Source organism: Megalobrama amblycephala, linkage group LG19 (genome assembly GCF_018812025.1).
Source record: "Megalobrama amblycephala isolate DHTTF-2021 linkage group LG19, ASM1881202v1, whole genome shotgun sequence".
Classification (NCBI taxonomy): Eukaryota; Metazoa; Chordata; class Actinopteri; order Cypriniformes; family Xenocyprididae; genus Megalobrama; species Megalobrama amblycephala.
The window spans coordinates 15,984,373-16,010,660 of NC_063062.1; the positions used below are offsets into that span (position 1 = coordinate 15,984,373).

At 36.5% G+C, this 26,288-nt stretch overlaps 2 protein-coding genes across 2 annotated transcripts; both read left to right on the forward strand.

Annotated features, from left to right (window-relative positions):
- Positions 1-302: 302 nt before the first annotated feature.
- Positions 303-782, forward strand: LOC125253688 (protein PIGBOS1). Its single transcript, XM_048167695.1, has one exon. It carries the CDS (start codon positions 356-358, stop codon positions 530-532), a length of 177 nt encoding a protein of 58 aa, XP_048023652.1. The 5' UTR covers positions 303-355; the 3' UTR covers positions 533-782.
- A 1,811-nt stretch (positions 783-2,593) lies between these two features.
- On the forward strand, positions 2,594-25,293 carry rab27a (RAB27A, member RAS oncogene family). Its single transcript, XM_048168299.1, has 6 exons — positions 2,594-2,833; positions 14,158-14,330; positions 17,515-17,600; positions 17,748-17,851; positions 18,394-18,517; positions 23,768-25,293. The coding sequence occupies exons 2-6, from the start codon at positions 14,178-14,180 to the stop codon at positions 23,967-23,969; spliced, it is 669 nt and encodes a 222-aa protein (XP_048024256.1). The 5' UTR covers positions 2,594-2,833; positions 14,158-14,177; the 3' UTR covers positions 23,970-25,293.
- The last annotated feature ends 995 nt before the right edge of the window (positions 25,294-26,288 follow it).

Sequence of the window (26,288 nt, forward strand, 5' to 3'; positions counted from 1 at the left end):
AAAACTCTTTTAAAATAACTGGAAAGGATTGAAACCATCAGGGTGAGTGAGAAAAACATTAATTGCAAAATTAAGATATACATGTGTTGAATGTTGTCGTAGCCTTATAATGTTCCTGCGATAAGTTTCTTCACATTTAGCGTAAGTGAATATTGTTATCTAACTTACTATACATGCTCATGTACTGTATTGTACAGATGCAATTGCACATCATTTATGCTTACGCAAAATACCACAAACAGCCGAAGAAGATCTGATATACAATATGCAGTGAACACACATTTTGTATTTTTTTTTAGGAGTGGGATGTTTTGTGTCTCTTATGGGTTCTTCTGTTTCTTCATAACATAAGATCATGTTTGGAAGACGGATTCCCTTTAATCAGATTGCATTTGCTACTCTGGTCGGAGTGGTGGGAGGTGTGTATATATACAGGCCTGTATTTGAGCTGCCCAGAAAACCTCCAACTGCACCAGATCAAGAGCTCAAGCCAGACACTGAGGAGCAGAGAGCGGAAACTACCCAAAAATAAGTACAAGAGGCAAATGCATTTGCAACCAAGGACTGATGTCGGACAAGAGTTTGAATGTTTGTTATTTCCATATACTTTGTAAATGTTCACTAAAATGTTCTAAATAAAATGCCTTATATTTTCACTGCAAATTAGCAAAAAGATTCTACACCATTGTTAATTTATGGATGCATTCTGTATTGACAATAAATTTGTTTAAATAAATGACTTTTTTTTCCCATTTACAATAAAACAATCTAAGTTGCATGTACCAAATACAACAGTATTTCATATACACTAGTATATCTAGTATAGAATACAGTTGTGCTCAAAAGTTTACATACCCCTTGCAGAATCTGCAAAATGTTAATAATTTTAACAAAATAAGAGGGAAAATGCAAAATGTGTGTTCTTTTTTATTTAGTATTGTCCTGAATAAGATATTTTGCATAAAAGATGTTTACATATAGTCAAAAAATAGCTGAATTTATAAAAATGACCCGTTCAGAAATGTACATACCATTGATTCTCAATACTGTGTGAGGTTACCTGGATGATCCACGGCTGTTTTTATGATTTGTGATGGTTGTTCATGAGTCCTGTTTGTCCTGAACTGTTAAACTGAGCTCTGTTCTTCAGAAAAATCCTCCAGATCCTGCATATTCCTCAGTTTTCCAGCATCTTTTGCATATTTGAACCCTTTCCAGCAGTGACTGTGATTTTGAGATCCATCTTTTCACACTGAGGACATTTGAGGGACTCAAACTCAACTATTAAATAAGGTTCAAACATTCACTGATGCTCCAAAAGGAAACACGATGCATTAAGAGCCGGAGGGAGAAAACTTTTTGAATTTGAAGATCAAGATAAATTTTACTTAATTTGTCTTCCGGGAAACATGTATCTTCTGTAGCTTCTGAAGGGAAGTACTAAATGAAAAAATTAGATATTTAAACAAAATAAGACAAATTTGGACATCTTGTTCAAAAGTTTTCACCCCCCGGCTCTTAATGCATTGTGTTTTCTTCTGGAGCATCAGTGAATGTTTGAACCTTTTTTAATAGTTGTGTTTGAGTCCCTCAGTTGTCCTCAGTGTGAAAAGATGGATCATACAGTCATACAGTCACTGTTGTAAAGGGTTCAAATATGCAAAAGATGCTGGAAAACTGAAGAATTTGCAGGACCTGGAGGAATTTTCTGAAGAACAGAGCTCAGTTTAACTGCTCAGGACAAACAAGAGACTCATGAACAACCATCACAAAACAAAAAAACAGTTGTGGATCTTCCAGGTCATCACACACAATATTAAGAATCAAGGGTATGTAAATTTTTGAACGGGTCATTTTTATAAATTCAGCTTTTTTTTTTTGCTTTTTTTTTTTTTTGACTATATGTAAACATCTTTTATGCAAAATATCTTATTCAGGACAGTGCTAAATAAAAAAGAACACACATTTTGCATGATCCCTCTTATTTTGTTAAAATAACATTTTGCAGATTATGCAAGGGGTATGTAAACTTTTGAGCACAACTGTATATATTAAGGCTTATTTGCAATTAGAGAGAATAGAATTTGCAAAATGTTCATAATTTAAACATATATAATAATACTAATAATAAAATGTAAAAAAAATTAAAGAAAAATCAATTATTATAACGTGTAAACATTCACCGATGCTCAAGAAGGTACCTGACATTTTATACCACCAGATGTCGCTACACACGCACACAGAGTTCTTCTCCTATTGCGCTATTTGTGCCTATTTTAAACATGATTATAGATGCAAAAACCAACGCTTGGTACTAATTAAATCAATTTAAAGCTCAAAGTACTTTGTGTGTTTTTAACAGAAGAAATGGCGCAAACGAACCTATCCTACTATTGCGAAGGCTTGGCTCATGAATATTACAGAGTTGTTGAATATTCATTCATATCGCAACGTGACGTTCGTCTAATAGTACTTCCTGATTGGCTGATTTTTATGGAAAGGCTGGTCTCATAATAATATTAATTACGTTATTCGAGCGGTGGTCGTCCGGGCTCCAGGAAGGTCTCAAAGCAACGTCAGCCCTACCTAATTAATAATTATGAGCCAAGCCTTGACCACGTAGGATTGGAGGTACAGCACGGGAAGTATTGCGTCACAGCACGGCCGCTTACACGCACTGGTGCTTCATGTGGGTGTGGGAGCAACTTTAGGAAACAAAGTGTCCATCGCTTCAAAAGTATCACACAATTGTACTTGTTCTCCGTTGGTTTAATATTTTCGAAAAAGCTTTTAAAATCCGACGAGATCAACAGACGTTCGGGTCACTGTCCTGGTAAGTAACTTACATGTATTAGTTTTTTAACTCTTCAAAGGGTGATGATAACAGTTTGATTATTTCTTGTCAACTCGTTTAAGTGTACAGTTTGGCCTTTTGGTTTTGTATTCATGTATAGACTCAACAAACACGCAATATGTAATGATGTTTGCCCTTCATATATTATGTATGTTGTGCATTAGGACTAGTTATGTTAGTCATAATAATGAGTGTTTAGTGATAGACAGCTGCCGTTCTTGGGTTTGAGTTATCGGTTCACACGTGTCCTTGATCAAATATAGTCATCTCAAACACATTCATATGATTATGACCTGAAATTATAATCTGTTCAGAGAGGAAGAAATGTCCAGGGAATTTACCTGCCTCACCTGGGAAAGTACACTGCTTCACTCCCATATCAGGTTACCTGTCAGGAATGTTTGGTTTAGGGATCATTTTTCCTTCTGAATGATCGAATTTCCATTCTTTCTTCCTTAACTGGTGAAATACTGTAAGTAACTGTAAAACATATGTTTGTGACTCAGTCAGAATTGATCTATTCTGTGGATTGATTTACCATGAGCACAATGGTATTCTGAATTTAGCACGTTTTAATGTAAAAAAAAAAAAAAAAACTGAGTAAAAGTTGAAGTTTGAGACCATTTCACCCCCAAAATGATTTTTTCTCACCCCGATGTCAGTCAAAACCTGCCAATTTCTTTCTTCTTTTTTTTTTTCATGGAAAATCCAGTTTTTCCATGCAGTGAAAGTTAATGATAAATTTGATGTTTGGTCACCAGACATATTCAGGAACCATTTATGTTGATGTCACTTACATCAGACTTAGGGTTAGTTCACCCAAAAATGAAAATTCTGTCTTTTATTACTTACCCTCATGCCGTTCCATACCCGTAAAACCTTCGTTAATCTTCAGAACACAAATTAAAATTTTTTAGTTGAAATCCGATTGCTCTGTGAGGCCTCCATAGGGAGCAATGACACTTTCTCTCTCAAGATCCATAAAGGTACTAAAAACATATTTAAATCGGTTCATGTGAGTACAGTGGCTCAATATTAATATTATAAAGCGACGAGAATATTTTTGGTGCGCCAAAAAAAACCCCAAAATAACGACTTATTTAGTGATGGCCGATTTCAAAACACTGCTTCATGAAGCATCGGAGCACAAATGAATCAGCGTGTCGAATCATGATTCGGATCGGGTGTCAAACTGCCAATGGCTGAAATCACGTGACTTTGGCGCTCCGAACAGCAGATTCGATACACTGATTAATTTATGCTCCGATGCTTCATGAAGCAGTGTTTTGAAATCGGCCATCACTATATAAGTCGTTATTTTGTTTTTGTTGGCGCTCCAAAAATATTCTCGTTGCTTTATAATATTAATATTGAACCACTGTACTCGCATGAACCGATTTAAATATGTTTTTAGTACCTTTATGGATCTTGAGATTGCTACCTATGGAGGCCTCACGGAGCCATCGGATTTCAACTAAAATATCTTAATTTGTGTTCCGAAGATTATGAAGGTCTTACGGGTGTGGAACGGCATGAGGGTGAGTAATAAATGAAAATTCTGTCAATTTTGGGTGAACTAACCCTTTAAGACATCGTAATGCGCCATATTTGAATGTCCACAAATTTGAGTACTACAGTGGAAGGGACACTTTAATTAATATTGAATAAATCTATAATATACAGTAATTTCCACACAAATCTCTCATGTAACTTCAGAAGACTTGGAATATAGTACACAAGTCGTACTGTATTTTTAGAGCTTGACAGCTCCGTTCACTTTCACTGCATGAAGTCAGAACATTCTGCAAAACATTTTGTTTTGTCGCATGGAAAAATATTTGGAATGTGGAACATAAGAGTGAGACATTTTTGGTTAAATCATTCCTTTAAGCATCTCAAAAGAGAAATCTGTCCTCAGAAGAACTTTCCACAAAGCTCAAATCATTTAAACTGGCTTATCATGTTTTCTTGTCTGCTCTAGAGAAAGCAAATTAAATGAACATTGGTTTGTGTGTTTTTAAGTGGGGTCTTAGCAGGGCTGGGAATCGAGGGTCACATGACAGGATGCCAAGAGCACATGAGCACCAGCTGATGGTTATTAGATAAGCCTGATGTTAAATCTTACAGTTCACATCCTTTTGAAACACCAAAAAGAGCCTTTATATAAGCCGTCAGTGGCACTGAAGTGTGTCTTTTTACACTTACTATGGCAAAAAATCACTCTGACACTTTTCTATTCAATAGAAAAGTTGATTCAATTCATTATTTAGTTAATGAAGAATGTTTTCAGCCAATTGGAAATGTATTTGCCTGTGATTTAATTTCAGATAGCTTCAGTGGTATTAGTACAAACTGCATCACCATTACTATTGCTTATATATAAAAGTATTTAAGTGGAGTTTGTGTGTCATCCTGCTGCATTTGTGTTGCAGACATGAATGATTTCTCAAATCATATGTGTTGTTGAGGTGAGTGTGCTGCTGTTACTTTACTAAGTGATCAGATTCACCATTTTCATCTGCTGGACCATAAAGCAGGTGAAAAAATCCCACAGACACACATTAAAGGAGGGACCATACGGTGCATTTAAGTCCTCCTAGGAAGGTTGTGTTTACAAATGGGGAAGTTGTAATTATGGCATGAGTGTTCAAATCACTTTGGTCAGGGCAAGTTGGCGGTTTACCTTTTCTACCAAAAAAAAAAGCATGATTTTTCTTTTTAACTCTGCTTTTTGTACTTTTTTGTACTATCATGTTTTGGTAACACTTTGCAATAAGGTTCCATTAGTTAAAGCTGCAATATGTAATAATTTTTATAACTAGAGGTTGCTAGAGGCCTATTCAAAACAAAGGCGTAGCTTGATGACGGCAAGTTTGAGTGCAGAATCTTGGGATATGTGGTCTTCACATCATAGCCGGTGGAAATAATCGGGATAGGACCAAGGAAGAAATCATGTTCATGGATGCGATTATTAACGTTACTGTAATATGAAGCAGAGCAAGCCGAGTGTTGTGGGAGCTGAACGAGGCCGCTGGAGCGATTGTGCAACACATTCCTCACGAGCTGCAGAACTTTTATTATGACACAGTCGCTGGCGCCGCTTCCGCTTTTCTGGTCATGAGTATGAGGTAACACAGCTCTGTTTATCATATTAGATACATTTGAGTGTGTTGAAAATGTTATAACGTTACTCTGTGCGTTCACTCGGCGGCTGCTGTGAGACACTTGTTAAACACTGCAGTAAGATAGATCGATTTTAGAGTATCATATTAAATTCTGGATGGCTTGTGTTGATAAATGACATGCAATTAATTTTAAAACGTATTGTATCATGGAGAAAATTCTGTATTACTGTTACTAAAAATAAAGCTGCATCTGATTATGCTATGTTAGCCACTTGACAAAATAGTGTTTTTCTCGGAGGCATGGTAAAGCATGGTACTCGCAAAAAATCAAGAAAATTAGATTTAAACAATAAGACTAAACGTGTGGAGCTATATAATAATAATTAGTTTTCTGTCTATAAATATATCAAAACAGTTGTTCCCTTGTCCATTAAAACATGTAATATATTAAAGCATCTTTGGTGTTCCCATGGTTTTTACAAAATAAAACCGGAAACCGAGGGTAATGTGGGTATGACGCAATTGACAGGCGACTCCTCACACATCCCGGAGCCTTGGTTAAAATTGCAATTTTCTTACGATTTACAAATAGTTGAAAACATTTGGGATATTGTAAGTACTCAAGTGAATAAAATATATAACACTGGCCTAGTGGTTTTTGGATATTTTGCTGCAAAATACTTACATATTGCACCTTTAATGCATCAACTAACATTAATAATGAGTATTTATTATCTTTAACCTTAGCCTACAGTGATACAAGGTGAATAAAATAATATCAACAGATACACCTTTTGATTTTAACATTGTATTAGTAAATGCTGAAATTAACATTAACTAAGATTTATAAATGCTTTAGAAGTATTTTCACCGTTAGTTCATATTAACTAATTTAGTTTACTAATGAAATGGAACCTGTGTTTTGTGTAAGTGTTACCCATATTTTGTACATGCAACTTATTTTACTGTAAATAAAAAATCATTATTTTCAACAAATTAACTGTTATTATACAGACGCTGCATCCATTGTGTCCACCATGTTTTCTAACTGACATGTCTTCAACTTGGAAACTTCAGAAAATGCAGATTTTCCTCGTAATACCAACTTTGTGGTGTCGTTCATGTGCTTTAAACTTATAAATACTCTTTTAAAAATAAAGGTTCTTTATTGGCATTGATGGCTCCATGAAGAACATCCATGGAACCTTTCCATTCCACAAAAGGTTCTTTATATTGCAAGAAGGCTCTTTAGATTATTAAAATGTTCTTCACACTAAGAAAAAAAAAAAAGTTCTTTTAAGAATGGTTCACTGAAAGGTTCTATGTGGACCCCAAAATGGTTCTTCTATGGCATCACTGTGAAAAAATAAAAAATAAAAACTTTTTTTTTGGACCTTTATTTTTAAAGGCCGGGTGTAGTTAGGTCGTCAGGCAGTCAACGAGTATCTGTTGGGCTACTTTTTGGATGTTCAGTTTAGTGAACTTGTCAGTGCATGAGAATTAAAGCGAAAGTGATGAAAGGGAGCAAGTAAGTCAAGACGGCACAGACAGAAGGCTGGTCTAATATTATGTTATCCTACCCGAGCATTCCAAAATGTGAATATTTTCAGATCAACATGAGCCACTTAAAATGAAGAAAGTTGTCAACATAACTGACATTCAAAATAGTAAGCAAGAGCTGCATTGTTTACGTTTCGTATATCTGCGTATATCCTTTTTTCTCCTTTTGAATGATGACTATAGACTATTGATACCTGCTGACATATAGACAGTTAATTCCTTACACGCAGGCACAGAACGCACATGCTCGTTTGCAGTCGGCTGTAGTCTGTGCTGTGTGTTCAAGCACAGCATTTTGTTCCAGCCGACACAAGGCGACAACACCTTTGGTTTTTGTTGCCGCTAGTTCTTTGAAGTCGGCTTGGTGTGTGTCCCAGGCTTAAGACTGTACGATATTTCTGACATGACTTCAACACAGTCCAAATGATCACAAATGCTGCATCTCAGTTCGCCTACTTATACTACGTCCTAAAAGTATATACTCTTTTTGTAAAGAAAAAGTACATACTTTTGAGTGTGTAGCAGAAGAGTGTGCAAGCTTTGGGACATACTACCTTGTCATAATTGCATCTTTAACGGACGTTCTGTCACTTAGTTACGCAACCTGTAACTGTTTAATCTACCCTGTCAATCATCTTGTCACAGTTTAATTTAATTTAATTGAATGTGGAGGATTTTATTTCCTGTTTCAGAGAGAAAAGTAGTCGCACGTTTATCTGCCAGTCATGGGTCTTTCATGCAGAGAACTCTCCTCATCTTTGCATAATGATGCATTTAAAAGTTAATGACCAAACACATCGTTATAAAAGTTCACAATGCTGTTGCAGAAGAAATTTAATGTGGATAACATTTAATAAATATCTTTTCGTCAGGTTAGATACTGATTATTAATCATTCAAGCCCCTTTATCTTAACCGCTCTGCTTAACCGTCGGTCACGCACATTCGTCATGTTTGTAGTTTAACACTTTTTATTCGTATTTGTAGTTCTAATCAAATTCTCGTCCACAGCGCAATGTGTTATGGGCAGTTTTAGCCATTAGAAGTGTGCACGGATCTGCACTTCGAATTCTAACTGGAAAAAGTAGACCATCCGGGTATCTTTGGAATACTCATTTCAACATACTACGATTTGGGACATACTAATTCTTATTTTGAATACTATTTAGGACGGATAGTATGCGAATTGGGACGCAGCAAATAAAATACTTCTTTTCTTGCAAGACAGAAACAAACCATCCAGGACATCCTAGATTTAACTTCAACTAGTTCATTAAATTTATGTTGTCATGTCTTCTAAAACTGAAAGGTTATAGTTAAAATGTGATTTGTAGTTGGTTTGGAATATCTAATAGGCCAAAGAAAATATCTTCTTATGTTTCTTGCGTCAGGTCAAAGGTTATGAGCTTCTGTAGGTCTGCATGGTAATTTTATCTTTCACATGCACAGCTTGAAAAGAGGGAAGTGGACGATGGAAAAAAAAAAACAACTTGTCAGAGCTTGACTGGTGAAGAAACTCTGGTGTGAAATGCAGAAGAGTTTTTGGTTCCTGGGTCCACAGCTCTCTACGTTAGCACTGGCGTGCAGCCCAGGGTGGTGCTCTGCTGGGAATGTTTGATAAAAGCCTCCATCTCTGTTTCTCCTTTTCTTTATCCTGGCTTTCATCAGGGCTGTTTTGGTTAAACGGGAAGCACAACTCAAACTCAGGCATTTCGTTGAGCTGTTGCACAAGGCCAGTGATTGTTTAAACACATGTGATGTGTCTAACTGAAATGAAGGTGTCAGTCAGTCTTCAGAAGTTACAGTAGGGTCAAATGACCATCAAAGACATTTCAGATGATGCAGCCGAACACTCAACATCTGTGTCCACAACTGATCCTTCAGGGTTTGTGTGTTCATGCTTATACAGTATAGCACATAAAGATAATTTTGTTTTTGCAAATCGGTGCACTTTCCAGACAGTGAAAACTCAGTTTCTAACCATCTAATTTGTCAGTTTTCATGTAGCCATAATAAATGTCAATATGTGAAAGCTGCAGTATCGAAAAACAAAGCTGCAGATCTTAGTATGCTCCTTCTACAGTAAGAGTCTTAAAGTTGAGCAGATTTGTCCTCATTAGAGTGTGATTCTGTGTTTGTTTATAAGCAACTAAGAAGATCAATGCATAGTTGAACTCTATGAATTCTGTTTTGTGCACCTTTTTTTGAACGCTAGAATCATGCAGAATCAAGTGAATGTGTTATTATCAGCTTTAAAAATTTTAGTACGAAAGAAATGTACACCTGCCATGTGTAAATAGTGCATAAATTATCTGAACATGTTGTTCTTTTAGGCAAAATGATGACTGCATTTTGATAACACTATGCATCATGATAATATTTCATGAGTTTGTTTGCCCATAGGTAATGTTAAACTCACATAGGTTACAAATGCGACATTGTTGGCTTTCTGTCCACAGTGGAGGGCCAAAGCTGAATTTATTTTATATATATATATATATATATATATATATATATATATATATATATATATATATATATACACTTACTCACTGGCCACTTTATTAGGTACACCTTGCTAGTACCGGGTTGCGTACAGAATTGCTTTAATTCTTTGTGGCATAGATTAAACAAAGTTCTGGAAACATTCATCAGATTTTGCTCCATATTGATATGATAGCATCACGCAGTTGCTTCAGATTTGTCAGCAGCACATCCATGGCCCTGTCCCAAATGGCACCCTAAACACTCGCAGTCTTCCTACGAATCTGCACTTTTGTGACGTAACGCTGTTTTGACCGTCAGAAAGAAGTCTGCTGCAGAGCTTGCAGCAATGTGGAAAGGTGCATATTGACCGCAAAGGGGGGCGCTCACAAGCACCCGTCTGAAACCTAAAATGGCAAATGTGATACCCTATGGCCTAGTGGATTTCATGGTCATATGCATGAGATGGCCATTGTAAGTCCACAAGACCATAATATGAACTGTGCCATTTGGGGCAGGGCCCATGATGTGAATCTCTCTTTCCACCGCATCCCAAAGGTATTCTATTGGCAAAGTGTGGTTTTGGACGATATCAGCATAAATTCTTATCATTATTTGGTGCAAATACATTAAAGTAACTTAACATTATCATTGAAGACCAGCAATAATAATTTTCATTTTGATTACATAGTAATAGCAGTATATTCATGTCAAAGTCAGACATGCCCCTTTGCCAACTGTGATGCCTGGTTACTGGTTTAAACTAGGCCCAGGTTTGTAGAATATTTTTGGGTCAGCACACCTTAATAGCTTCAACAATTGATTGCCAATTAAGTTTAGAACACAATGAATCAATTAGAATCCAGTTTAGGTCAGATAGCTGCTAATGGTGGATATTTTGATGAATCGAAAATGTAAGTTTTTTTCTACGTATAAACTGTTTATATAATAAAATATGTTTTCATAGTTTGTGTAGTCCCTTATCAGTGCAAAATTATCACAAATTAAAAAGGATTCATGCCAATATTGTCCAAAACCCCACTTTTCTAGGTCATTTCCAAACTTTTAGAGGGCAGTGTGTGTATATATATATATATATATTTTCTGCTGAAAGTTCAACTATAATGCAACAAAGAAACACAAGCACAGTTCTCTGATCAGCCAGAAAAAAAATGAACCCAAGAAAAGTCTCCTGTGGTCTCGCTGGTTGGATCCAATTGCTTGGGTCAGCCCCAGACACTAAGCAGCTTGCAGTCGGGATGGTCTTTAGCCCTGCCGTGTGAAATAATGTGCTCGTTTGTTTGAGTTTTTATGTTCTTTTTGCAGTCATATGATCCGCTTTAATGCGGTCTGAGGAACTCACTCTGAACATTTTTACAGTTACAGCTAAGCCATCGCCTTACTACAGCTGAGCCAAACCTTTTCTCTCCTCAGTTGTTTGCTGACATGACAAGACAAGATGCGTTTCAAGACATTCTAAAATCATAGTGCTGTAGAAACAGGAACAGGTTTTAAGCACTCTTAATTCTTTTTAATTAAGCTTACACATGACATCATCTCACAAAGAAAGAACATTCATTGATCTTGCGAGAAAAGATGTTGATGTGCTGTAAACGCTTGCTGTAATTTTCAGGCCTTCTTTCACAAAACTTTGAGGTTATGTGTAACTTAAATTAAATGAAGTGACCAGATCACAGTTCTGCAGTTTATGTTGACTTGTTTACATTATAAGAGCATATGGTAAGACTTAACAAGCTCTTGTCACAGAAGCTCTTGTGATTTCAATGTCACATTAAACCTACACTACTGTAACGAGGTCAGTAGATGTGGGAAGAAGGAGGCGGGAACCAGCGAACGTTCAACAAAAGTTTAATTCAAAATAAGCAAAGAACAAAGCGAAAGTAATGCCGACAGACCCTCGCGGACGTCTGCTGGCCACACAAACATAATAAAACATAACATAAAGTCCAGGCCTGGTCCTCTCTTGTCCTCCACGGTCGTCGCTCCTCCTTTTATGCTCCCGGAGCTCCTCCGTGAGAGACTCAAGGCCGGTGCGCCTCCCAGGTGTAGCTCGTTAACTCTCGCGCCACCGGCCTCGCGCCGTTCCCTCACGGCTCTCGCCCGCCCTGGTCGCCACAACTACCAAGCATTAAAATAATTTACTGACAGTTAAAAATAGAGCATGACCATTTTAAAGCCTAAAGTGATGGATAACGATTGTCACTAGTGTGACATACCATGGGTTATGAAACAACTTTTAACTGAATGATGTCTCTGTATTGTAGTCATAAGCCACTCGGTTAACAGTGAAAAGAAACTTGATTTGACAAATGTGAGTAGAAATAAAAGCTGTTGTGTAGATGCGTTCATGTGTGAGAAGGTGCTTTTTCCTCATTTAAGCTCCAGGATTTCAGCATTTATGGACTCACATGACCAATAACAAATAAAATTGGTTTAAGAAGCATATTTACTGTTCAAAAATAGAAATGCAGCACTTGTCTCAAATTCTTATTTTAGTTTCCTGTTACTAAATCAGCAGTTTCATCAAAACAGTGAAATGAATGATGTGAAAACACTTGCCTTTTTTCATTTTGAACAAAATGCTTTAAAAATGGATGTCTCTTGATGGACTTTGTCGACTAATGGGTTCATTTGGGGTTCTCTAAAGTAACGATAACCATCGATAACTGGGTTGGACCAAACTGGCCCATAACCGATTAATCAACCTAAAGTTTTTTTAAAATGGAGACTGAATGAAACATAACACATAAAATAGTGTTGAACTTTTTTTTTTTAAATTGAAAAACAGTACTCAAAATGCACTGTACTTTTTAAATATAAAATTATTAATATGTTAATTATACCTTGATCATTCATGTTAGTTCATAGTGTATTAAATAATGTTGAGATACATTAAAATGTAAACATTTATTAGTAAATGTTGAAATTAAAAATGAACAGTACATTACTTAACCTTAGTTAATGTTACAAATCTACTCTTATTGTAAAGTGTTACCATTTCAGACAAATCCAAACATGCATCTATTCAAAAAAATTAATTACTATTTAATTCAATGAAAACAGGTGTGGTCTACTGTATACATATCGTTTTATTGTCTGTTTTAAATCCGGATCTGAAGTGTCCCGCTCTGTGCAGCGCAGTCTCATGTGTCAAAACAAACTCCACCAGGCCTCACTGATAGTTTTTTTATCTCCCCTGTAGAGGCCGCTTTCGTACTGTATAATAACAGTGAACCCTTCTCAGCTGCTCCAACAATGAGATCTATAACTAACTTCAGAACCACATGTTTCAACAGTCTGAAGAAAACGGCACCAGACCAACACCTGACGTTAGGGTGGTGCTGACGATCGTATATAACCCACCACTTACACTACCCTTCATTATAACTATAAGCTCAACCTTAACGAATGCGAACCCCACCCAACCACTAAATCTGATGCTATAAGCTCCACCCCAACACTGGTGTGAGACTGCTGGCCCGGCGCTGTTGACCTCAGACTGCTGTGACATATGGTTCTGCAGTTAGTTATTAGCAACTGACACACCCCGGAAAAACTATCAAATATGGATTTTTGCCGATTACCAGTTGTTTCAGGAATCGTTGTTGGTGCCAATTAATCATCAAAATCGATCAATCGGTCAAACTCCACTCCCAAGTCAGCATGAATGTTGTTGAATATCCTGCCATGTTATGAAAGTAAAATGGGTTTGCGAGAGGAAAGTTATGTGCCAAATGGTACACTATACTCTTATGCTAAGCACTATGTACTCAACAGTGCAGTGTATGAGTTTTATAAGGTCAGAGTTTGATAGCCCATCCCCCTCCGCTACATAATTAAAGCAACAACAGTTGAGTGCATGAAGTGTCCAACCTTCATCTGGGTATTGTAAGTACAGTTCACAGTTTCAAAGTTCAAAAGAACAGCATTTATTTGAAATATAAACTTTTTTAACATTATAAATGTCTTCCTGTCACTTTTGATCAATTTAATGCTTTCTTGCTGAATAAAATTATTAATTTCTATGAAAAAAATCTTACTAACCCCAGACCTTTTAATGATATTGTATATCATTGATACTACAATAACACTGCTCTGTGTTTGTCCATCGCAGGTCCTCGTTCAGCTTTCAGTATGTCCGATGGGGACTATGATTACCTCATCAAGTTCCTCGCACTGGGGGACTCTGGGGTGGGAAAGACCAGCTTCCTATATCAGTACACGGATGGCAAATTCAACTCTAAATTCATCACGACAGTGGGAATAGACTTCAGAGAAAAACGAGTGGTGAGTATTTGTATTACTGGAATTGACATTAAGACATTTTCATAGTTTTATTGATGTTTCTTATATTCCCTTCATCGATGTGTATATGCAAATATGCATGCATTGCTATTTATATGTTGACATTTTAACTTATTTTTGAGTATTCAACTATGATGGTATATTTATAGTTTTATGCAAATGAGATGCCTTTCTCACAGTCTCATTGGTTCAGATGTTTCCTGCTTGATTTGTAATGGAGGTTTAGTGTTTTGGAGACCCGGCCGGGGTTAACTGAACTGTGAAATCCCATTCTGTTCAGCTCAGCACATGGAATCTTGCCTAGAGGTTGAAAACAGCCATTCATGTATAAATCGCAGCCTCAGGTGCAGGGAGGTATACACACGTTTGTCTGAACACGGTCATGAATACTAGATGCAGCAAAAAAAAAACACATGCAGTACACTGCGCTCTTGCGAAAGCAAACAGACGTTCTGAGAGTAATTATGCTTTTCCTGAATGCAATATGATGCCTAAGGCAGCTTAATTTGTTGGGAACATGCTACGGCAAGAGGCAGCCTACATAATCCACATGATACACACCTTAAAATATGTCAGTCAGATAGATAGATAGATAGATAGATAGATAGAAATATTGAGGTTACACAGTATATACAGAATACAATAATATGAACATTAATAATATTTATCATGTAATATATTATGTACAACCAATTATTGTAGTAAAATAAAGTCCACTGGAAGCTTAAAGGGTTTATTATATGATAATATTATTATATGATGATGAAAAAACTGTACATTATCCCACCTATTACTTGACTTACCAAATAAAATACATGGGCATAAAATATTGATTTAAGTAGAAGCTATTTTATTAGATAAAAATATGAGAAGAAAGAGTGTGGCATGATATGAAGATTTGAATCTAGCAGCTGTATAGCAAACTCTTGATGATTAATTTCAGTGTCGTTAAACTGAAATATTTGACTGCAGTATTTCACAGAGACATGCACCAAAAAGAGTGCATTAGTGGCTGCCCACTTTTTCAACAGCCTTGGATTTTTCCTATTAATTCCATAGGGATATTTAAAAAAGTTTTTTTGTTTGTTTGTTTGGTTTTTTATATATAGTGAGTTATAAGCCATGAACCAAACCAACTAGCTATGAGGGGAATCACAACATTACAAACCTTGATTTAGAAGCCAATAGGGCTGGGCAAAAAAAAAAAAAAATCGATTAATCGTTTTTTAAATTGTGGTCGATTCGATATAGGTTCTCAAATGCCACAAAACGATCTTTTTTTTTTTTCATATTTATTTTCCGCAAACATTAAACATAATATCTGATTGACGTTAATCTTATTACTAGTCTTCTCCACTAGATGTCATCCTCTTATTTACCTTGCGTGATAGCGGGGACCCTGTCATTCATTCAGTGCCGGATGGCAGATGCAGGTGCACCTTTAAGCGTGAAGGACGTTCCAAACAGTTGAAGGAACTGTCCGCTTGAATGGACAAATTCACAGATTTATCTCAAAATGCTTGCCTTGGCGAGTATCCTAGTAAACATAATCGGTAATGTCTTAAGTGAAAGACAACACGTCTATCAGTATATTTGATGCGTGCATTAGTCTTGTGCAAGTGGCAGCAGCCTAATATTCCTGCTGCTGTCTGTGTTTTTAATGTTAATCAAACTACAAAAGACAAAGAAATCACTCACTGCTTTTCACTGAATAACTTTTTTGTAACTTTAATAAGGATTCACCTTTATTTAATTTGTACAGTGAAGATTATATGCAGTGTTGTTTTATATTTTATTACTTTATTCAATTTCTGTACCTGAAAACTACTGTAAGACCTACGTACCTGAAAAACCTGAAAGCACTGAATATTTAATTTGTATCTTTGTTCTGTTGTATTTATTCATTTGTGCTATTGCTTGTAGTTTGATTTATTTGTCTCTTTTTTTATTAATAACAGTTTACTTGTCTCTAATAATCTTTTTTTATTTTAAAAATATATTTTATTCATTACATATTTGTGGTGGGGCCAGTGAAAATATAATCATTGAATTTGTTGAATCTAATCGAGATTTGAATTGAGCTTTTGTGAATCGGAATTGAAACGTGACATCTGTATCGATACTCAGCCCTAGAAGTGAAAGAAAAAACAAAGGTTCAAAACTGTGTACTTAACAGCTTTATTGAGAGAAAGAAGTACAATCCCACGAAGCATTGCGAATGATACAGTGAAATTAAAAACAATGTCAAAATATAAAACTACTGATTTAAAGATATAAACTCAGCAAAAAACACTGATATCAACATAATCAACGCCGAAATGAATCTGCAGCAGTCAGGTAGTACAAGTCGGCGCTCTTGAACGTTGTTTTTTTGTTGGGATTTTACTTTCAGACTGTTGCACTCTATAATACCAGGGTTGGTGAACGTCTGTCCTGGAGAGCCACAGTCCAGCAGAGTTTTGCTTCAACCCTACTCAAACATACCTGAACAAGCTAATCAAGGTCTGAAGGGTTACTAGAAGGCTATAGGCAGGTGAGATTTTATCAGGGTTGGAGCTGAACTCTGCAGGACTGTGGCTCTCCAGGCCCGGAGTTCGCCACCCCTGCTCAGTTCCCATGGTAAAAAGAACTGACTGAACATTTGCTTTGAGAAAACTGAATTGGGACGGCAGGTATAGATACAGAACATGAATTCAGTACTGCAGATCGTGTGCGTGTTTTAGGGGAAAGATGAACGCAGGATCCTCCCAGCTTCATATGGCATAACAGAGCAGGGATCCCTCCTTAAGAACAAACACTTCAGCACTTAAGACATCAAACAAATGCTGATCGTTTAGGGCCACACAATCAAGAGTCATGCTACTAATGAGACACTTCCAGCTCTGAATCATCAAGTGTGCATTTCGTGGTTGTGTTTGACTAAGTGAAAAGTAAATTCAAGTTTCCTGGAACTGCACACCAACATGCTAAAAAAAAACACAGAACACCACAGCAACCACATAGCAACTCCCTGGCAACCACCACAACACTGTAGCAGTGTGGTAGCATATCTTGCATCTGGCAAACCTCACATTTTCTGCATTGAGTATAGTTTCTTTGTCAAAGTGGCAAGGATATTTAAGCACTATTATACACTAATGTAGTCTCCTACGGGTCTCTGAATAAGGTGTACAAATCCAACGGTCCTGATGGCACAGCCGGGAGAGGTCAGAGGATCCACATTCAGCTGTGGGATACGGCCGGACAGGAGAGGTGAGATGCAGATCAGTACTTTTGCTTTACTTTCTAACATACACTCAATGAAAGAAATCAGATTAGAGTCAAAGAGGTTTTATTTGATGTTCTGGATATTTTTCACTATTGCGTGACCCATGTCTTCTCCTCTAAATATTCATGCAGATTCCGGAGTCTGACCACAGCGTTCTTCAGGGATGCCATGGGCTTCCTGTTGCTCTTTGACCTCACGAACGAGCAGAGCTTTCTTAATGTGCGGAACTGGATGAGTAAGTCCTTCATACCTTACTGAGTCCTGATTCACACATATACATACAGCAGACCTTATCTTGTTTTAATACAATTACGTTTTTAAATTTCTCTGTTATTACATTTAAAGAGTAGCTACATACATACTTCATAAATTGTTTATTTTTACACAAATGATCCTTCCAAAAATATTTTGTATTTTATTTTTATCTAGAAGATTATGTAATTGTGATAATAATAATATAATATATTTAATATAATTTGATTAATTGTATTAACTAGCAGTTTACAGTGGTTGCCCATCTTCTAATAATAATAATAATAATAAATTATTGAAATATTTTTATATAAATATTTTGTATACAATTTTTTAAATTGTATTTTTTTTTTAACTAGCAGCTTATAGTGATTGATCATTATTATTAGATAGGTAACCACTCAAAGCTGCTAGTTATCATCATCATCATTATTATTATTATTATTATTATTATTATTATTATTATTATAAATAATTTTCAAAAAATGTTAATTTAATAATTAACTCCTGTGATGTCTTGTGCAGGTCAGCTGCAGACGCATGCGTACTGCGAGAATCCCGACATTGTCTTGTGTGGAAACAAATCAGACCTGGGGGACCAGCGTGCCGTGAAAGCAGACAATGCACGAGAACTGGCTGAAAAATATGGGTGAGACGCCACATTCACTTGATCCATCAGATCTGAAAAGACTTGCCATGTATCTGTGTCTGAATGTGATGTCACACACGAAATTGTCTGCTTCGAAAATCAATAGTTTTTTGTTATGGACTGGATTTCCTGGAAATGCTTCGCTACTCACTTGTGCAATGTTCTATTGATTGAAAGCATTTAGGTTTCGTAGTGTCCGGATGCAGTGGTGCCGGACCAAAGTTGCTGGCGAGCTAGTTACAAGGTCATCACATACTAATTTGATTGTGGAGATAAAATTATGAGAAACATTAGGGAAGTTGTACAGGTTTGTCTGATAAAGTTGTAGAAATGTGAGAATTCCCAGGTGTGCAGTAATGTGACGCGAGATGATTTGCTGGTGTGTTCGAGACGCATCTCATTGTAGGTCTTCATACGTGTTCACAGGGTGCGGGCGACTGCAAGGATGTTTGTTTTAAGGGCTGTGTCTGTACCATGTTTGCCTAAGATGAGGGCAGCTCTTGTTAAATGTGACACGTTAAGATGGCGGTATACCGAAAGGCTAATATTTACTGTGTTAATGTGAGGACTCGTCAGTTTAGACAAGCACTTAGCATATGCAGAGTAATGCTCGGTATTACTACAGAAGGTATCTGAGAATATTTTGGCCTCATGAACAGATTTTAGGTATCAGGAAAATTAGATTTTCATTGCTCTTAATTATGTTCAGTACAATTTTGCATGAAGTTACATGTAAACCTTCAGAGTCACTTGTTAAATGTCAATCTTGATTCAGTCCCTCTTTTGACATATTTAGATGTACTGACTTCATTGCGTTGTCTGTTATACACAAAAAACCTATGTATTCAAAAAAGTGAAAAAGGGATTGCTTTTTCCTTTGAGTTTACGGTAAGGCTAATAATTATTTTGATAACGGTCTAATCTAACAATTATTGCAGCAGTTAATCTTCTATTCAGATGAATAATGTAAGAATTTAAATCATCGGCTCCTAATGGACAGCTTTTACCTTTTTGAAGTTAAAAAGTTGAAGGCATTTGCTAGATAATATGAAGACAAGAAGATGAAATCATCATCATCATAAAAATGAATTATGCCCACTGATTGTGCTGCTTGTATTATATATACTTTTTTGTTTTCGTACCCGATTCACTAAAGAAATTATGATAGTGGTGAAAAACATGGCCTAAGAATTTGGGCTGAATGCAGTTTGCATAACGCATTTCTCCATCCTGCAGGCTGTGCGGTGTACTACTACTGAAATACGTATGTGTGTGTGTGTATATATATATATATATATATATATATATATATATATATATATATATATATATATATACACACGTGTGTGTGTAAAAATCCTGTGCTTGTCTACACTACATATTTAGATATTTACTCCGAACGCGTTTTCAGTCATTTGATGAGAACAATAAATATTTAATATACTTTTTAATTAATTGTATTTTAACTAGCAGCTTAGAGTGGTTGCATTTATTCTAATAATAATAATAATTTATTGAAATATTTTTATATAATTTTTATAACTAGCAGCTTAGAGTGATTGTCCATCTAATATTAATAATTATTATGTGTGCAGTATACCATGTATAAAAATCCTGTGCTTGTCTACACTACACATTTAGATATATACTCAGTTATAAGGTGTTTTCTGTTATTTGATGAATCTCACATTGTTAATTCATTGTCTGTATATTCTGGTTCGAATAAGTACGACTGCATGAACGTTATCCTCTATGTCAGTCTGCAGACACATTTACAAAGAGTTTTATATACAGTGTGCATCGTCTTCTGCATGTAAACACAGAAGAGAGAGCTTCCGGGTTAGATGTCAGAATGCCAGATCTTGCATCAGCACCACACGCATGCGTCGTGGCTCGTTCTCGTGAACGTGTGTCGGAGTCCCACACGGAAGAAAAGAAGTTGTTGGATAAATTCGTTAGATTTTTTTTTTTTTTTTGTGCACATAAAGTATTCTCGTTGCTTAAGGATGAACCACTATATATGCACTATGTATGCCTTTACTATCTTTCTGGGCCTTGACAGTGGTAATTGCTTTGCTGTCAATGGAGAATAAAAAAAAAACATCTTGGATTTCATCAAAATATCTTAATTTGTGTTCCGAAGATGAATGAAGGTCTTACGGGGTCGGAACTACATGAGGGTGAGTAATTAATGACAGAAATTTCATTTTTGGGTGAACTAACCCTTTAATTGCAACAGGCTATAGTGGTTACATCATGTTCGGTCTCGTGAGATCAAGCAACTATTTAACAGTGATGTGAGTTTGCAGTGACTCGTCTGTTGAATGTTATCAGAGTGATCATCAATTCTGTTGACTGACTCTCACATCTAAACTCCTCCCAGGCTTGTCTTTGTACAAACAATAGAGACATTTGAATCTATCACTGCTGGGGTTCTCAATCTTTTTTGCTCTACGACTCTGCTAGCGTGGGAGTTTACAACATAGCTGTGGGGCTGGTTTAGCCTGGGTGCCAGCCCGAACCCTGCCCACAACATTTTTTGGGCATCATATTCTGACTAGAATTGAGTATGACCACGTCAGGCTAGGGCTGGTTCGCTTACATAACTAAAACAAACATTTTTTTCCCTCTGCGTTTTTATTATTATAATAGAGTGGAGCTCTATCTGTATTGTACTAGCATGTTAAGATGCTAGTCCACGCTAACTAGTTGAAGTGTTCTCTCTGTAAACATTGTCAAAATATCATCATCAAAACAATATCATTGTTTGACATCACAATGATATTTTTTACTTTATGATGAAAAGGTCTGTGTACATGTTAGAGGTTTTTAGCCTCCCTTGTCATTCTAATACGGTTCCCACAGGTGCACCTACATAAACTATAACAGTGATGCTGCTGTCATGTCTTATAAATAACACAAACTAAGGTGACACTTACCATAGAGAAACTCCAGTCATGATTGCGAATCAGTTTCTGATTGATCGACTACTTCAGACGTTTCATTGTCAGACTCGAGCTCGAATTGATATGGTAAAATCGATGCTGTCTTTTCTGTCCATACATTGTATACAATGTCTGGCGAATTGATAGCTGTCATTCAGTTATGGCAATGGGCGTTTTGTTTCCGGCCATCTGACCAATCAGAGAAGTGTAGGCTCACAGAAAGGAGGGGTTTAGTGAGACTGATTCTTCAAACTGCTTTTAATGAATCATTTACTAATCATTGAGAATTGAGGTGAAATTAAATGTACATTATGAGAAAACAAGTGTTTTTTGACCTAGCATGCATGTAAACCTGTTGTAGGAGACTGCCAAAACAATATTAGGAACCTTAAAAAAGGCAAAGTACTCCTCCTCATGTCGTCCCAAACCCATAAGACCTTTGTTTGTCTTCAGAACACAAATTAAGATATTTTTGATGAAATCAGAGGGTATCTGATCCACACATAGGCAGCAACGACGTTGCACATTTTGAGGTCCAGAAAGGTACTAAAGACATTGTTAAAACCATCAATGTGTCTACAGTGGTTCAACCTTAGTATTATGAAGTGACAAGAATACTTTTTGTGCGCAACAACAAAACAAAAATAACTAGTTTATTCAACAAATTCATCAGTGTTTATATCCGAACGGCGGCTCAGTATTGGCCAGCTCTGGTCACGTGAGCTGCACAACGCATGTGTGTGTAGACACGTCAACGGTTTTAACAATGTCTTTAGTACCATTCTGGACCTCAAAAGGTGCAATGTCATTGCTGCCTATGTGTAGATCAGATGTGTAGACCCTCGAATTTCATCAAAAATATCTTAATTTGTGTTCAAAACTTACAGTCTCTCACTTCCGTTAAAATGGATCACGGATTTTCATGACACCACATCACACTTCAGCTTCTCATCAAATCTTTTGTCCAATCAAATGCTCTTTAGAATCTGAAGTCCCACCCCCTCCTACATTATCATCAGACACTTAAGTTGCAGCTGAAATCGGTCATTTGTTCACACATTTACTAGTTTCTATGGTGAATGGCACATAGTGCACTATATAGAGAATAGTGTTGTCAAAAGTACCGACTTCGGTACCTAGTTGGTACTGAAATTTGCTTTGAGCGCTGTTGAGTGGATTCGTAAACATCTCTGATTGGCCGTTGTTTTCACGGCTCATCGGATATGTCTGTGATAGGCTTCAATGATCAACGCTGTAAAAACGTTGTCAATAGTCATCAATTAATCTCTTCACTAAACGCTTACACAGATACACACGGGAGCGTTTGAAAGCAGGCGTCTATCGCGGATCGGTCCACTGTTAGACACCTGCTTTCAATCGCTCGCGCTCCCACTTTCAAAACGCTTTCAAATTCAAACACTTCCGTGTGCTTTCAAATGCTCCCATGCGTTGGATCATTGTAGCCAATCACAGGCATATCCGATGAGCGCGTCAACACAATGGCCAATCAGAGATGTTTGCGAATCCTCTCAACAGCGCTCAAAGCGTCACATTTTTAAAATTTCAGTACCGATAGGTACCGAAGTCGGTACTTTTGACAACACTAATAGAGAATAGGGAACGATTCAGACAGTGTAAATATGCTTTCCATTTACGTGAATGAAGTTAGTATAACGTGAACCACCGCAGCACGAGCACAATGTTCTGGCCCAGGGACACAAGAGCACAGAGCGGATCATATCCGCGAGTTGGCTCAGACCACGAAAGTTATCGGACCCATTTAAATTCTGCACAGAATGCTGTATTTTAAAGTGATATAGAGAAGATTAGGAGGAGAAACGGTTAACATTAGATATTAAAAGGAAACAGGTTTAATGAGTTGAATGGCTCTGGCCGAGCTGTGATATAAACAAAACATTATTGGTTATTTTAAAAAATCTTGCGGGGCTGTTTGATATATCGCCCTGTCTTCCTGTTTCAGTTGAAATCACGCATTGAAAAAATGCTGCATGTTCCAAGACGCTTCAGTGGGCCTTTAATGACAGAAATTTAATATTGGGGTGAACTAACCCTTAAAGCTAAATTCATTAGAAAATATATTCAAATAGAAAGCAGTTATTTTAAATTATAAAAACATTTCACAATATTACTGTTTTCACTGTACAAATAAATGCAGCCTTGACAAGCATAAGAGACTTCTTTCAAAAACATTAAAACATTATGTTACATCTGTAGCTTAGCAACATGCTAGTGCCAAACTCGGTTGGAATTGGAATTGAAATCCATTTGATTTGTCTTCTTGCAGTGTCCCATACTTTGAGACAAGCGCTGCGAACGGTGAGAATGTGAGCCATGCCGTGGAGGTTCTGCTGGATTTGATCATGAAGCGCATGGAGAGATGTGTGGACAAATCCTGGATACCAGACGGAACGGTTCGAACCAACGGTCACAGCACCAGCGACCTGGCAGAGCCGCGGGACACAGACCAGAGCAAGTGTGCCTGCTAATGCCACGTTCCTGCCACTTTACAGTAATAATCCTCCCTGTGTGGTCTTTGCTTCAAGATGCAGTGAAGGCTCAATAATCTTTTTCATTATTCATATTCATTTTGGTTTAATTCACTGGCTGTAGAGGATCAGAGACCCTGCGCTGCATTAAACCTGGGGTTGCCACATCCTCACTTAGTTTTTCTCAGAATGAATGGATTAAAGCCACCTAGATTATCAAGGCTGGTACTTTAGGCTGGTTACCAGTCTCCACATTTTGAGAGCACTTTACAACAAATCTTTCATTCAGAACCCTTAATGCATCAGACTAGATGTGTATCAAGGGCTTGATTTCTATCGCTGTTCCTTTCACTGTTAAAACTAAATCTGGACTATTGCATGCAGTGGACATCAGTGCATTTCTCTGATTCCAACACTGTGACACAGTGGTTAGAAAATGAGGTTTGTGATTTCTAAATGAAAACCTCACATCTTAAAATCACTGAAATATAAACACATTTAAAATATATATTTAAAAAAAAAGGTTCAAAATGACAGTTCTGTCATTATTATCTCACCTCCCATGTTATTTGAAACCTGACTTTTTTTTAATGAAAAATAAAAACATTTGAAGTTAAAATGATGAGGGTGAGTAAATTATGACACGATTGTCTTTTTTTTGGTGAACCTGGTTTCAACTTGGTTTGGTAAAAATAATTTGTGCTGGTTGTCCCTCTCTAGTGGACTGATGATGAATCGCACTCCCTTCCATGCCACTTTTTAACAAGTTTGTTGAACTTCACACTTTTAAATGTTACTATGTTATCTCTAGTCATGTAGATATGTCAGACAAATAAAATAAGTATTTAGATGTCATCGTATTCATATTTAGATTAGTAGTTGATTTATATTGTATATTTGTTTAGACATTGACCAGGTGTTAGTTGTGGTTTTTCTGTATTTCTAGGCTCTGGTTCATGTAACTTTACTGCCATTTAATCACGGGATTTGATTTGGAATGTTGTTTAGATTAAATATCCACATCTATACTGTAAATTATGGTTAAAGTTCATATTTTATTTCTCAAAAAGGGGTTGCAAAGTGCCAGTAGAGTCTGTTCATCTTATCTCTTTACAGTCCCTCCATTTCACAAAAGTAAAACAAAAGAATTCTGAGTGAATGTTTTTTAATTTTCTGTGGACATTTTGGTTTCGTTTACAGAATCATTTCCAAAGTGCTTTATTTTACTGTAGTGCCTGTAACACTGTATCATTGCCAAACACTGTCTTTTGTGCCAAATACTGAAACTCTGTTTGAGAAAATAAATATATTTTATTTATTATTACGATGTTGTCACATGCACCCTTTTGAAATGCATTAATAGTGATAATCTACATGCCTGTCTGATGAAATCAGAAATTGCAGCACAGACCCACAAATTAGCCCTGGTTTGTTTTGAATTTTTGCTTAAGACATTGGTTGCCTCACAAAGAACTTCTGTTTTTAGTTTGGCAATGTGATTTCAATCTTTATCGAACTGCTGCCTCCATCAAAGAAAACCTGAAGTACTTGGAAAGAAATAGAATAAATAAACAGAATGCCCCCCCCCTTTTTTTTTTTTTTTGCTTCTCTTACAACATCTATTCTTTCAGTTTACTTGATTAATAATAATAATTATAATGTATCTATATAGCACCTTCTGAACTGAAACATGTAAATAAAAAAACGTGATTCTTGTTACTTTTCTCAACATTGGTGATGATGCACTAAACACAGCCACAGAGTGCAGGATAAGGCATTTAAAACATTAAACTATTTTATAGATTCTTGGGGCCGATTTCCAGCCTTTGCAATCAATATATTTATACGATTATAAATTTTAGGGTATAAAAATATACTGGGAATAGTATTAGGTTCTGGTGTGTTATCTATATGAGCGGTGATCATGAAGGAAACATTCCAATCAAAACCAAAGCTGATTCCAACAACACAACCAATCAGAATGATGTGGTGCAAACACCTTGATCAGCTGACGACAGAAGGGTGCATTCAGAGCCATTGAGAGTTGTTTTTGTTTTTTTCTCAGATGACCAAATTGTGGCCAAAATGTGTGCAGCTGGCTTAAAGTGTTTATTTTTCTGAATTTCAGATCAATAATCTGGTTCAATTTCTGACCAATATTTGAATTATTTCATTTTTCCTTCTTATATTGGTCTAATAAACTGGTATGATCTCTTTCAGATAAAATCATACCTAAATGGCACGCAACAGTCACTTCACTGTGAACGGCTCATGGCCATATAGTAATTAGGCTTGCCACTACACCAGATAAAAACGAAA

Bases quoted from the DNA above. Each gene is read 5' to 3' on its own strand.
- LOC125253688 (XM_048167695.1), top strand. From the start codon at position 356: ATGTTTGGAAGACGGATTCCCTTTAATCAGATTGCATTTGCTACTCTG.
- rab27a (XM_048168299.1), top strand. From the start codon at position 14,178: ATGTCCGATGGGGACTATGATTACCTCATCAAGTTCCTCGCACTGGGG. The intron at 17,601-17,747 runs GTGAGATGCAGA...ATATTCATGCAG, and splicing joins GATACGGCCGGACAGGAGAG to ATTCCGGAGTCTGACCACAG. The intron at 18,518-23,767 runs GTGAGACGCCAC...GTCTTCTTGCAG, and splicing joins GAACTGGCTGAAAAATATGG to TGTCCCATACTTTGAGACAA.